Genomic DNA, 13,769 nt, shown 5'->3' with positions numbered 1-13,769 from the left:
GGTGAAATGGCATCGGAGGTAAACCAAAACAATTCAGAGGATGAAAATTCTGAAGTTCCTAATTTACACTCTTAATCTCATTATCAGCAGTGATTATTCATGCATCAAGAACTTACAGATAAAGGAACCACGAGGTGCCAGTGATAAAAGTGTACTGATATGGGATTTACTTAAAGATGTAACTACCTTCGGGGGTACAGGGTAGAGTTTTTGCTTTCATAAAGGTGACTACAGTGGCCTCAGAGATTTTTTAAGTTCTATACAGTGGGACCAACTGATGATATTACCAACAGCTAATTCTAAATGGGAAGCATTCAAGGAAGTAATTTTGGAAGCTACTAGGCTTTTTGTTCTGACTAAGAAATACTATTCTAGGTTTAGGCCCGATTGGAAGTCGGATGAACTAATGAGACTCGTGGCAGAGAAGAAAAATGCATGGGATGCACATAAATTGTCAGGTGACACTGAAGCCTATGGTAGATACAATTCAGTCTGCAATCAAGTCACAAAGGAGGTTAAACAATGAAATGCAGATTATGAGAAATCTTTTAAAAGGATGCAAAAAAAAAAACAATAAGGGCTTCTTTACTTATATAAACTCTAAAAGGAAGGGGATGAATCAGATTGGTCTACTTGATATCAATGGCTTGATTATAGATGATCATTCTCAGATAGCTGCCAAACTAAATGAGTATTTTGCATCTACATTCACACACGAGGAGTTATTCAAGGAGGAGAGAGAGCCAGATGTTTATCAAACTCCAACAGTCAGTTAAAAGAAAGAAAGGCACCTGGGATAGTGGGATCTATCCAGTTATATTAAAGGAGGTGGCAAAGGAAGTAAGCAAACCCTTAGCCTTAATTATGAGAGCATCCTTGGACTCAGGGGAAGTCCCCATGGACTGGAGATGTGCAAATGTATCCCCAATTCACAAAAAGGGAATCAAAGGGTGACACGAGTAATTACAGACCTGTTAGTTTGACTTCTGGAGTCACCGGTTAATAAAATAATGGAGTCACCGGTTAAAGAAGCATTGCAGCATCATCTAGACAAGACAGCAGTAATAATTCAGACACAGCATAGGTTGGTTAAGTTGAAGTCTGACCAATTTGATTGAATATTATCAAAAAATAATTTTGATATCATATACTTGGATTTCAGTAAAGCTTTTGATACTGTTGCACATGGAAGACTACTGTACAAATTGGAGCAGTATGGCATTAAGGGCAAGTTGCTACAATGGATAAAAGGATGGTTGAGTGTGAAAACACAGAGCGTGGTAATCCATGGATACTGCTCTACATGGACTAATGTTATTAGTGGTGTCCCTCAGAGTTCGATGCTGGATCCATTGTTGTTTTGTGTATTTATCAATGATAGTGATGAAGGTATAAGTCAACGTTTGCAGATGATACAAAGGTTGGAAGGATTGTTAATAACAGTAATGACAGTATGCTGCTGCAACAGGATCTGGAAAAGTTTGGCAGATGGGCTGAGAAGTGGCAACTGAAGTTTAACATTGACAAATGCAAAGTACTGCATGTGGGTAGCTGTAACCCCAGAAAAATGTACCAACTGGGTGGTGTTACACTCAGTGTAGTGGAGAATGAAAGAGACCTGGGGGGTAATTGTGCAGTCAGATATGAAGTTTGCTGAGTAGTGCCATCAGGCTGCCAGAGGTCATGGAGTCTTTTGAATGATATAAAGGAATTTTGTGAGCAGGGATAAGGAGGTGATTATCCTCTTGTATAAGGCGATGGTCAGGCCACACCTTGAGTACTGCTTACAGGTGTGGAAGCCTCATTTTAGGAAGGATGTAGAGTTGCTAGAATGAGTACAGAGAAGGGCAACAAGACTGGTGAGAGAGAAACAAAGCAGTGCTCTTATGAAGAAAGGCTTCAGTTCTGCAAATTTAAGCTTCTGGAGACTAGGCACCTGCAAGGTGATCTGAGGGGAAGTTTATTTGTTTCTTGTTTGTTATTCGGTTTTTAGGAGCCTTAGCAACTAAGGCCATATTGCTCTGCTGATTGAGGTGTATAAAGTCTTGAATGGATTGAGCAGGCTCAATGCTGATGGGATTCTTCCTCTTGATTAGATTAAGAACCTGAGGGAACACAAATTCAAACTGAGGAAAGACTGTTGTAGAATAGATGTGTGAAAATTGGCTGGAACAAACTTCCATCAGTCATTGTGAAAATTGAGGCTTAAATAAATTCAAGGCAGAACTAGACAAAAATTTTGAACAAATAATCAGTGAAATGGGAAGAGGGTTTTTTTTTTTTTTGCATCATATGCCTCTACTAATGCTATCCCAATTTATAACAATGTAACTATTTAAAATTATAATCCAAGTTACAACAGTAAAATTTGCATGTTTTCCAAGAAACCCTCACTGAAATAAGCAAAGGACCTGATATATAACAAAATTATTAAAATATACATTTGTATTCCTTGCTCTTAACAATAAATAAAGAAAGAATATGTACCACAGTGGATTTCTCTTTCTGCTCCACTGAACTTCCAAGATTTTTAACAGTTGTATATATCACATAGTCCAGTATCTTGCATTCCAAAAACATACCACCTGAAAAAAAAATAAATATAAAATAAATAAATACACCCACACAAACATATATAAAAAACACACTATAAAACCATTCATGAACTGCAAGCATCACTAATATTTTTTTCTTTTCTTCAGAAAGACACTTTTTATTTATTTATTTTTTTTAATGAAAACCCCAAACACAAAAAAGTATTATACCTTATAGTAAATAGTAACATGTACAGATTGTAGGTTGAGAAGACAGATGATACTAGTTAACATTATACTTGAATTTCTGCAGATTGTAATTATCAAGAAAGACATGTGAATGAAGGCTCTTCCACAGAACAGAAGTAGAAGTAATACACAAGGAAGAGAAAAAAGTTGGTTCTGTGAGTGAATGGTGGATGCATGCTGATCAGTTGCAAAATATGTTCAACCTCAGGAAGAGAGCAGGGGAATTGCAGATGCCAGTTCAGATATAGTATCCATGAAGTATATACAGGAAACGCATACAGCAGAAAATTGAATTATAATGAGAAAAGGACAGAGAGACTTTGTGAGAGATAGGTCATTGATTAAACTGACTTCCCTAATTTTGAATGGAGTCAAGACACCTGAGATAGGTTTGGGAGTATCACCACCCCAGATCTGGGAACAATATCCATGCTAGGGAATATTTCAGATTTCTTACAGAGTGAGTAGTTGTTTGAAAGAAAAGTACTGCTGAGTGAAAAAGAAAACCCAATTTTTTTCTGCAGAGGAAGCAATATCTGTGATGTGCTTATGCCAAAAGAGATTAGAAGTTTGGGTAATTCCTAGTCGAGATATGAATTCTTGTCAAGAAAGCTGGGTATCATTGTAGACAAGCAAAGGAGCAGTAGACTGTTTTTTTTTTTGTTTGTTTTATTTTTTTTTTTTTGCAAGAAATAAAAGGAATGAGTTTTAGAAAGATTAAAGTTAACTAACTTTTCTTTGCTTCACTGAAGAATTACCTGGAGATTGGCATTTAAGGAATTGGTGGTGGATATTCAATAAGTTGAAGTGGTAGGCAGGACATGATTTTGCAAAGTGGAAAGTAGAATGTAGTGTGCTATCATCAACAAAACTATGGTTGTATTTCCAGAAGAAGCAAGATGGTCATTAACAAACAAAATTAAAAGAGTAGGAGAAAGTACATTGGGGAACACCAACATTAGTGAAAAATTAGAAGACTGAGTGGTTCAGAGAGAGAACAGAATATCAAATTGCAGTATGATTAGAAGAAATTTATGCCACACAGAATCAAAAGCCTTAGAATTGTCAAGTGCAATTACTTGAGTTCACAAATTTTTCCACTGCATTTCACCAATGAGCCAATATATCACCAGTAGAGTGAAATTGACAGAATCCACATTGACCATCATTGATAAGATGGTAAGATTTCAAGGTGGTTTAAGAGTAGGCAGTTCATGGATTTCTCCATTACTTTAGAAATGGTAGAGGTAAGTACAAGAAGGCAATAATTGGATGGGAAAGATTCTGTCACCCTTTTCAGGGATTGGCTGGATATGAGCAAAAGAAAAATACCAGTGGAATAAAAAAGTGTAAAATGGCAACACAGAAGAGTAAAGCCCAGGAGCACAGGTTTTTAGAATAAGAGCAGAAATAACATAACGACCTAGAGCACCAAAACTGTTAAGAATCAGCACTGGCAGTGGCATATGAAATGGTAGAAAGCAAACATATGCAATAAGAAAGCAAACATATGCAGCATCAGCAAAAAAAAAAAAACTTCCCATTTCACCTATTCATTCACTCCAATAGTGTCTAGTTCTTCCTTGTATTGTTTTAAAGCTATCAACTTCCACAACAACAGATGAAAGGCAAACTTCCTATTCTTCGAACTTCCTTTCTAAGGCAAATAACATCTATTCTACAACAATACTTCCTCAATTTCAATTTATGCCCCTAGTGTGCACAGACTAAGCAAAAGGAAGAATCCCATCACCACTGAGCTTGCCCAAGCCATTCAATGCTTTAAACACCTCAATCAGATCACCTTGCAGATGCCTAGTCTCCAAACACTGCAATTTGCAGCACTGAGCCTTTCTTGGTAAGAGCACACCTTTGTTTACCTCACCAATCTCATTGCCCTTCTCTGTACTTGTTCCAGCAGCTCTACATTCTTCCTAAAATGAGGCCTGCAGACCTGTACGGAGTACTAAGATGTGGTCTGTCCATTGCCTTATACAATGAGTTAATCACATCCTTATTCATGCTAGAAAAATTCCTGTATATCATCAACAAGACTCCATGAGCTGCTCTTGCAGCCTGTCTACACTGCTCTGGAAACTTCATATCTTACTGCACAATTATCCCCAAGTCGTCTTAATTTTCCACTAGCTTGAGTGGAATACCACAGAGCTGGTACATTAATCTGGGATTATTGCTACCCACATGCAGTACTTTGTCAATGTTAAATCTCAGTTGCCATTTCACAACCCAATTGCCTAACATTCTAGATTCAATTGCAGCAGCATACCATCATTACTGTCATTAATACACCCTGCCAACCTTTGTATCATCTGTAAACTTGGACATTAAGGCATATGCCTTAATTAAAATCATTTATAAATATAGAAAAAAAAACAACGGGCGCAACACGACCCTGGGGAACTCCATTAATAACATTAGTCCACAAACAGCGCTGTCCATCAATTACCATTCTCTGTCTTCTCCCACTCAACCATCCTTTTATCCATAGCAGAAACTCACCCGTATTGCCACCTGCTCCAATTTCTACAGAAGTCTTTTATGTCCAACAGTATCAAAAGCGTTCCTAAAATCCAAGTACAGTGGATTCCAGTTATTTGGGCCACCAGTTAATTGGGGCAAATCTTAAAAAACAGAAACAATCGAGAAAATAGCCAGGGTTTACTTAGCTTAATTGGGACAGCATGCCGTTTAATCGGAGCAGAAGACTGCAGCACTGAAGATTACCCTACGATTGTCTCCGATGGTACCATGTGGTTCAGTCGAAATTCTGGAGGTCACAACCATAAAACAATAAAAACAATTAGCAGTCACATGTTTATTGGGCTTTTCTGTTAGCGAAATCTATCATAAATGGACAGTAAACTCGATCTTACTGAATTTGTGATAATACCGACAGCTGGAATTCTGTGGGTTATTATGGTGAAATGTGTTTACACTTCCATGAAATCTTCAATCATATAAAAAAATTAATTTTCAGATCTTCTCTTCATTCCTATTTTTAAAGCTTTATAACTCGTTACTCCGTTCTCACTTGTGCGTATCATGTTACTTGCAATTTGTGTGTGCCGTATTCTTTGTTATTGATTGCTTATCTTTTTACTGTTTTAAATTTTAACCCCCACCCACAAATGTCAGTGAAGAGAAATGTCAACTAGTTCATATGTACATATTACAGTACGTATTACTTATTCCGAGTATCACGTATATTCTTCCGATTTTCACGTATCATTTAATTTTTTAATTGGTAAGGTAATAAAGAGTAAATCTGTGCTTAATATCTCTTTACTTTTATAACGTGTGGATAATATTTCTCCTATTTTCTCTAATTAGAATCACTGTTTGATAGAATTAAAATTCAATTCACAAACGTGATCACAATGACGGGCGCTTACTACACATCGTATAGTGAACGGTACTTTATTATGGTGAGTTTGTCGTAACGTGATTTGATTGTACAGTGAACTAGTTGTAAAGTGGGGGTGGTTACATTGTATTTTTAACTATTTACGTGAAACTTCGGATAATTGGGGCAGCCGCTTAATCAGGCCAAAATGCACTAGTCCCGATGTGTCCAGAATAACCGGAATGGACTGTATATGATATCAAAATTATTTTTTGTATCCACTTCCTTTATGACCACAAGGTAGTATCCAATAAAATTGGTCAGACAGATTTCACCTTAAAAACCCATGCTATGTCTGAACTATAATTGCATAGTGGCATAGTATTTAGGGTTGGGTGACACCGGTGGTTTCCCACATCTGAGCCGTATGTACTCTGTGATGGAATGCAGAACAACTGCAAAAGCCAGAAAAAAGTGTAATGTCTGGTTTATATAGTGTTGTGTTTTGTTCTGTTGTTTTGTCTCTGGCTGCTTGGCAGCAGGGGGACCCTTGTGGAATGCCACCAGGTCATTAATATATCTTTACCTGGTGGCATTGCTGCAGTCATTGCATCGCTCTGTGCTCAGCGACCTTGGCTTTGTTATGGTAAAGACTTCTTGTGCGAATATTGTCAGACATTTATATGAATCCTCGCTTTGGAGTAAGAGAAATTCTTGGTTCCGGGGGTTGCGTTGGATTCCCGTGAGGAATTTTAGCCTGGAAGTGTCATAGGAAGGGCAATCGTAGCCTAGGTGACTCCACGATTCTTCCTCTCCATAGTGGCAGTGGGGATCACTTTACACAGCAAGTACAGTTAATTTCTGTTTGAAAGATAACTGCAGTCTTGTCTAGATGATCTTGCAGTGCTTCTTTAACCAGTGACGCATTATCCTGCTGGGACTCCATTGTCCCAGCAGGACAATGCACCTCCTCACAGAGCTGTGGTGACTAGAACATGGTCCGAAGAGCATTCCGCAGATTTTACCACCATGGAATGGCCTCCCCATTCACCAGACATGAACCCTGTCGAACATCTTTTAGATGCTGTGGAAAGGTCCGTTCGAGCTTTGGATCCTCCACCCTCGAATGTGACAGAATTATGAACAGTAGTACAGCAAGCATGGAGGGAAATACCTGTCGAACGCTTTCGTGAACTAGTTTACTCAATGCCTCGTCATGTTACTGCCCTTATCAGGACAAAAGGTGGGCCTACCCATTACTAGGTAGGTATCCCACAATTTCTGTCCACTCAATGTACATTGCCCATTGTGCTTGTGCAGCATCTGTAGCTTGAGATATATTTCCACGATATATGGTCCAGTATTGTGTTAGCTCTTGTAGTCGGATACCAGCAGGTTTGTTGTTTTCATTGGGTTTATTTCTGTATAAGTTTTCCCACTAAGGTTCAAAGAGATACACTGTGCTGCCACTTTATTAAGTACACCCCTGCTGTGCACACAAACGGTTTGTCCCACAACACTGCAAGTCACATGACCATAGTTGTGGATATAGGTGCAGCAGAACAACCTTTCTAGTATCAGTTAAGCACACAAACCATAGCAAGAATGGAGAAAAGGAGTGATCTAACGGACTTCGAATGTGGCATGGTAGTAAGTGCAAGACATGCTGGACAAAGTATCTCTGAAACAGCAGTTCTCCTGAACTTTTCACGAACCACAATTTCAAGGGTGTATCAAGAATGGCGCAACGAACAGAAAACATCCTCTCAATGGCACTCCTGTGGAATAAAATCGCTTGTTGATGATAGAGGTCAGAGGAGGATGGCTAGAATTGTGCAAGCAAACAGACGAGCCACAATGTCGCACATCACGTCAGAATACAACCTTGGTGTGGAGAACAAAATATTGCAATGGATCACTAGTTGCACTTTGTCGCGAATGGGCTACAACAGCCGACGGCCACATCGCGTACCTTTGTTTGAAGAACAAGAGAGCACACCTCCTGTAGGCACAGCAACACCAGCACTGGACTATCGAGGATTGGAGAACAGTTGCTTGTTCTGACAAGTCGAAGTTCCTAGTGCATCATGTTGATGGAAGGCTCAGAATTTGGTGAAAACAACGTGAATCCATGGACTCGTCATGTTTGACGACTACTGTGCAAGGTGGTGGAGCAGTGTTATGGTGTGGGGAATGTTTTCTTGGCACACATTGGGTCTACTGATACCCACAGATTCACGTCTGAATGTCACAATGTACCTAAACATCATTGCTGACCAAGTGCATCCGTTTGTGTTGACAGTTTATCCTCAGTCAGATGGTTACTTCTAGCAGGATAACGTCCTGGTGCACAAAGCCTGAATCACTATGGAATGGTTCCAGGAAAATGACAATGAAGCCCGCTCAGTCCGTGGATCTCAATCCTATTGAACATCTTTGGGATGAGTTGGAAAGGGCTGTTCGCTGCAGGCCTACACCTCCATCGAATCTCAAGGAACTGCGTGACACACTCATGTGCATGGTACTTCATTCCTGCCCAATGTCTTCAGCATCTTCTTCAATCCATGCCTAGACAAATTCAGGCTGTTTTAAAGGCTAAAGGAGGCTCAACATGCTACTAGGTAGGTGTACCTAATAAAGTGGCAGCATAGTGTATGTCCAGATGGGGTGAAAAGGGAGGTTAAGTATTTTGGCTGCATAATGAGATAGATAACCCTACTCAAGTTGCAAATGAACTGAATAAGTACTTTGCATCAATATTCAAGAAGACCCCCTTCGTGGTGAGGATAAATTGTATGGGTGAAGCTGAAAAGCTTCAATTATGCAGTTTATACTCCTGGAGTTGATGACATATACCCATTAATTTTTGAGTGAGGCAGCAAGACAGTGTACTGAACCACTGAGGTTAATTATGAGGTTGTCACTAGAATCAGAAATGTTATTCTGAAGCAAACACAACATGGTTTTGTACAGGGAAAATCGTGTTTAACCAAACTGTTTAGCATTAGCATAGGCATATGATGCAAGAAAGCAAGCTTCTGAAGCATCGGCAAAAAAAAAAAAAAAAAAACACTCCCATTCCCCCCCCCCCATTCGTTCGAAATACCTGTCCAGCTGAGCCTTAAATTTATTTAGGCTATCAACTTCCACAACAAGGGATGGAAGTCTGTTCCACCAACCAACTACCTGCTGGCTAAAGGCAAATTTCCGCACATCTATCCTACATCTGTCTTTCCACAATTTGAATTTATGCCCTCTCAGGTGATTATTCTGACCAAGAAGAAGAATCCCATCGGCACTGACCATGTTCAAACCATTCAAGGCTTTATACACCTCTATCAGATCACCTCACCGGTGCCTAGTCTCCAGACACTGTAATTTGCAAAACTTAAGCCTTTCTTCGTAAGAGCAACCCTTTGTTCCATTCACTAATCTTGTTGCCCTTCTCTGTATTCGTTCCAACAGCTCTACCTCCTCCTTGAAATGAGGCCTCCAGACCTGTATATGTAAAGTACTCAAGGTGTGGCCTAACCATTGCCTTATACAAGGGAATAACCACCTCCTTATCCCTGCTAGAAAAATTCCTGTATATTATTGACAAGACACCATGAGCTACTCTTGCAGCCCGTCTGCACTGCTCAGAAAACTTCATATCTGCCTGCACAATTACCCCCAGGTCCTTTTCATTCTCACAACTGTCAGTGTAGTACCACAGAGTTGATACGCTGCTCTGGAATTACTGTTTCCCATATGCAGTACTTTACATTTGTCAATATTAAACTTCATTTGCCACCTCTCAGTCCACCTGCTCAACCTTTCCAGATCCTGTTGCAGCAGCATAGTAGTAGCAGTCGCATGTGATGAAAGAAAGCAAGTGTATGACCTTATGCAGCATCAGCCAAAAAAAAAAAAAAAAAAAATCACACCATTCCCTCCAAATGCCTGTCCAGTTCCTCCTTAAATTTATTCAACCTATCAACTTCCACAACGACAGATGGAAGTTTGTTCCAGCAATTAACCACCTGCTGGCTAAAGGCAAATTTCAGCACATCTATTCTACATCTGTCCTTTCTTAATTTGAATTTATGTCCCCTTAGGTTCATAATCTGAACAAGTGGAAGGATCCCATCTGAATTCAGCGTGCTGAACCCATTCAAGGCCTTATACACCTCAATCAGATCACTGCGCAGGTGCCTAGTCTCCAGCCACTGCAATTTGCAGAACATAAGCCTCTCTTGATAAGAGGATCCCTTCATTCCCCTCACCAATCTTGTTGCCCTTCTCTGTACACGCTCAAGTAAATCTACATCCTTCCTAAAATGAGGCCTCCAGACCTGTACGCAGTACTCAAGGCGTGGCCTGACCATTGCCTTATACAGAGGGATAATCACCTCCTTTTCCCTGCTAGCAAAATTCCTATATATCATTGACAAAACCCCATGACCTGCCCTGGCAGCCTGTCTGCATTGCTCAGAAAACTTCATATCTGACTGCACAATTACTCCCAGGTCTTTTTCATTTTCTACCACCTTAAGTGTAGTACCACACAGTTGGTACGTTTCTCTGGGGTTACTTCTACCCATATGCAGTACTTTGCATTTGTCAAGGTTAAACTTCAGTTGCCACTTCTTAGCCCATCTGCCCAAATTATCTAGATCCTGTTGCAGTAGCACACTGCCATTACTGTCATTAACAACCCTGCCAACCTTTGTATCATCTGCAAACTTCGACACTAAGCCTGATATACCTTCATCAATATCATTGATAAATATAAAAAACAACAGTGGACCCAACACCAAACCCTGTGGGACTCCACTAATAACATTAGTCCAAGAAGAGCAGCACCCATTGATTACCACCCTCTGTCTTCTCGCACTTAACCATCCTTTTATCCATTGTAGCAACTTACCCTTAATACCATTCTGCTCCAATTTGTACAATAGTCTTCCATGCGCAACAGTGTCAAAAGCTTTCCTGAAATCCAAATATATGATATCAAAATTATTTTTTGCATCCAGTTCCTTTGTAACCACATCATAATATCCTATCAAATTTGTCAGACAAGACTTTCCCTTAACAAACCCATGCTGTGTCTGAATTATTGCTGCAGTCTTGTCTAGATGATCCTGCAATGCATCTTTAACCAGCGACTCCATTATTTTACCCGGAACAGAAGTTAAACTAACTGGTCTGTAATTACTCGTGTCACCCTTCGATCCCCCTTTGTGAATTGGGGATACATTTGCACATCTCCAGTCCGTGAGAACCTCCGCTGAATCCAAGGATGCTCTCATAATTATGGCTAAGGGTTTGCTTAGTTGCTTTGCCGCCTCCTTTAATATAACTGGATAGATCCCATCCACCCCAGGTGCTTTTCTTACGTTTAACTTCAACAATTTCTCTTCCACTTTGCTCTCAGTTATTACAAAATCATTAAGTATCCTGCTACAATTTGATAACCTTCTGCCATTTTCAAACCTTAATAATTCCTCACGTGTTAATGTAGATGCAAAATACTCATTCAGTTTGTTTGCTATCTGAGCAGGATCATCAACAGTCGAACCATCGATGTCAAGTGGACCAATCAGATTCATCCCCTTCCTTTTAGAGTTTATATAACTAAAGAAATCCTTGCTGTTTTTCTTAGCATCTTTTGCCAAGGATTTCTCGTAATCTGCCTTCGCCTGACGAACCTCCTTTGTGACCTGATTACAGATTAACTTATATCTGCCATAGGCTTCTGAGTCACTTGATAATTTATATGCATCCCATGCATTTTTCTTCTCTGTTACGAGTCTCATTTGACAACCATTTAGGCCTAACCCTTGAACAATATTACTTAATAGGTATGAAACTTTTAGTAGCATCCACGGTTAATTCCTTGAATGCTTCCCACTTAGAATTTACTGTTGGTAACATCGTCAGTTGATCCCACTGTACAGAATTTAAAAACTGTTGGAGACCACTGTACTCGCCTTTACGGAAGCAAAAATCCTTTCCTTTACCCCTGATGGTAATTAAATCTTTAAGTAAATCCCACGTCAGTACACTGTGATCACTGCCACCTAGTAGTTCTTTTATCTGCAAATTCCTAATACATGAATGATCACTGCTGATAACCAGATCAAGAGTATTACTTTCTCTGGTTGCCTCTCGAACATGCTGCTGCAGAAAACAATCATCCAATAAATCCACAAAAGTCTGACTAGTGTGTGAGTGCCAATCCACAAGTTCCAGTCAATATCTGGGAAGTTAAAATCCCCCATTATAAGACATTCCGATTTACTAGCCCACTCTATTTCTCTGTACAATTGTTCATTGTACTCATTCGAGTCATTAGGCCTATAACACACACCTACTCTTATTTTTGCTTTCGCAGTGCTTATGTCACACCAAACTGACTCAACAGTGCACTGTTCATCTATATCAACTGGATGCACTTCTTTTGATTTTATGTTTTTCTTAATTAACAGCATAACACCTCCTCCCTTTCTATCCTGTCTATCCTCTCTGTACACATTGTACTCCCCAAATTCCAGTTCGGCATTTCTTATATCTGTGTGACACCACGTCTCTGATATCCCAACAATATCTGCCTTTGATGTCTTGACCAACACTTCAAATTCATCAAATTTATTTACTATACTTCTAGCATTGGTATACATGCAAGTATACAAGACTTTCCCTTAACAAAACCATGCTATGTCCGAGCTATAACTGAAGTCTTGTCTAGATGATCCTGCAGTGCTTCTTTAATCAGTGCCTCCATTAATTTTCCTGGAATAGAAGTTAAACTCACAGGTCTATAATTACTTGTGTCAGCCTTTGATCCTCCATTGTGAAATGAGGTCGCATTTGTACATCTACAGTCTATGGGTACCTCCCATGAGTCCAGAGAAGCTCTCATAATTATGGCTAAGGGTTTGCTTACTTCCTTTGCTGCCTCCTTTAATATAAGTGGAGCTTTTTGTTTTTACAAAATTACTCATGAGCTGGATTTAGGAAATAATTTCGCTGTTTACTAAGCATTTGACTGAATCCCACATGAGAAGTTGTATACGCTGGAACATGTTACAGAAAATCCTTTATGGTTTGCAGAATAGTTGCAAGGTGGGTGGCGGAGGGTTGTGATTTACAGTCATTCTTCAGATTGGGCTAATTACATTAACCCAATTTGAAGAATTGAAATAAGTTGCCTCCATGGATGGTTGAGGCTGACAGCTTAAAAGGTATGCAGACAGGCCGCTAGAGCTGCTGAATCAGCTGAAAAAGAAAAAGGGTGAAGAGAAAAGAAACATAATTAGATCGGGTCCTAAATGGATATTCTTATCACGAAAGGCTGAGGCTTTTGTAAATTTCTGCACCTGAAAATTGAGTCTCTGCGTGATGACCTAACTGAGGTGCATAAGGCTTTAAAAGAGTTAACTAAATGCTGATGTCATCATTACTCTTTTTCTTACGACACACACAAGGGAACATAAATTTAAACTGAAAAAGAATATATGCAGAACACATGAGTAGAAATTTGCATTCTGACAGAGAGTAATTGGGATAAATTACCAGCAATGAATATGGGATTTTTTTTTAGAAATTAGGAATTATTTATTTTTTGGTTGATGCTG

At 39.4% G+C, this 13,769-nt stretch overlaps 1 protein-coding gene across 1 annotated transcript in view; it reads right to left on the bottom strand.

Annotated features, from left to right (window-relative positions):
• The window catches only part of LOC150084597 (uncharacterized), a 324,615-nt gene that overhangs the window by 199,665 nt on the left and 111,181 nt on the right, over nucleotides 1-13,769 (bottom strand). The window contains exon 6 of the mRNA XM_090376299.1: nucleotides 2,488-2,585. Coding sequence (XP_090232425.1) covers nucleotides 2,488-2,585 — 98 coding nt within the window. The remainder of the gene's footprint in view (nucleotides 1-2,487; nucleotides 2,586-13,769) is intronic.

Source organism: Mastigoproctus giganteus, chromosome 6 (assembly GCF_048544385.1).
Source record: "Mastigoproctus giganteus isolate SK-2022 chromosome 6, ASM4854438v1, whole genome shotgun sequence".
In the NCBI taxonomy this organism is placed as follows: Eukaryota; Metazoa; Arthropoda; class Arachnida; order Uropygi; family Thelyphonidae; genus Mastigoproctus; species Mastigoproctus giganteus.
This window is presented reverse-complemented; position numbering and strand designations above follow the sequence as displayed.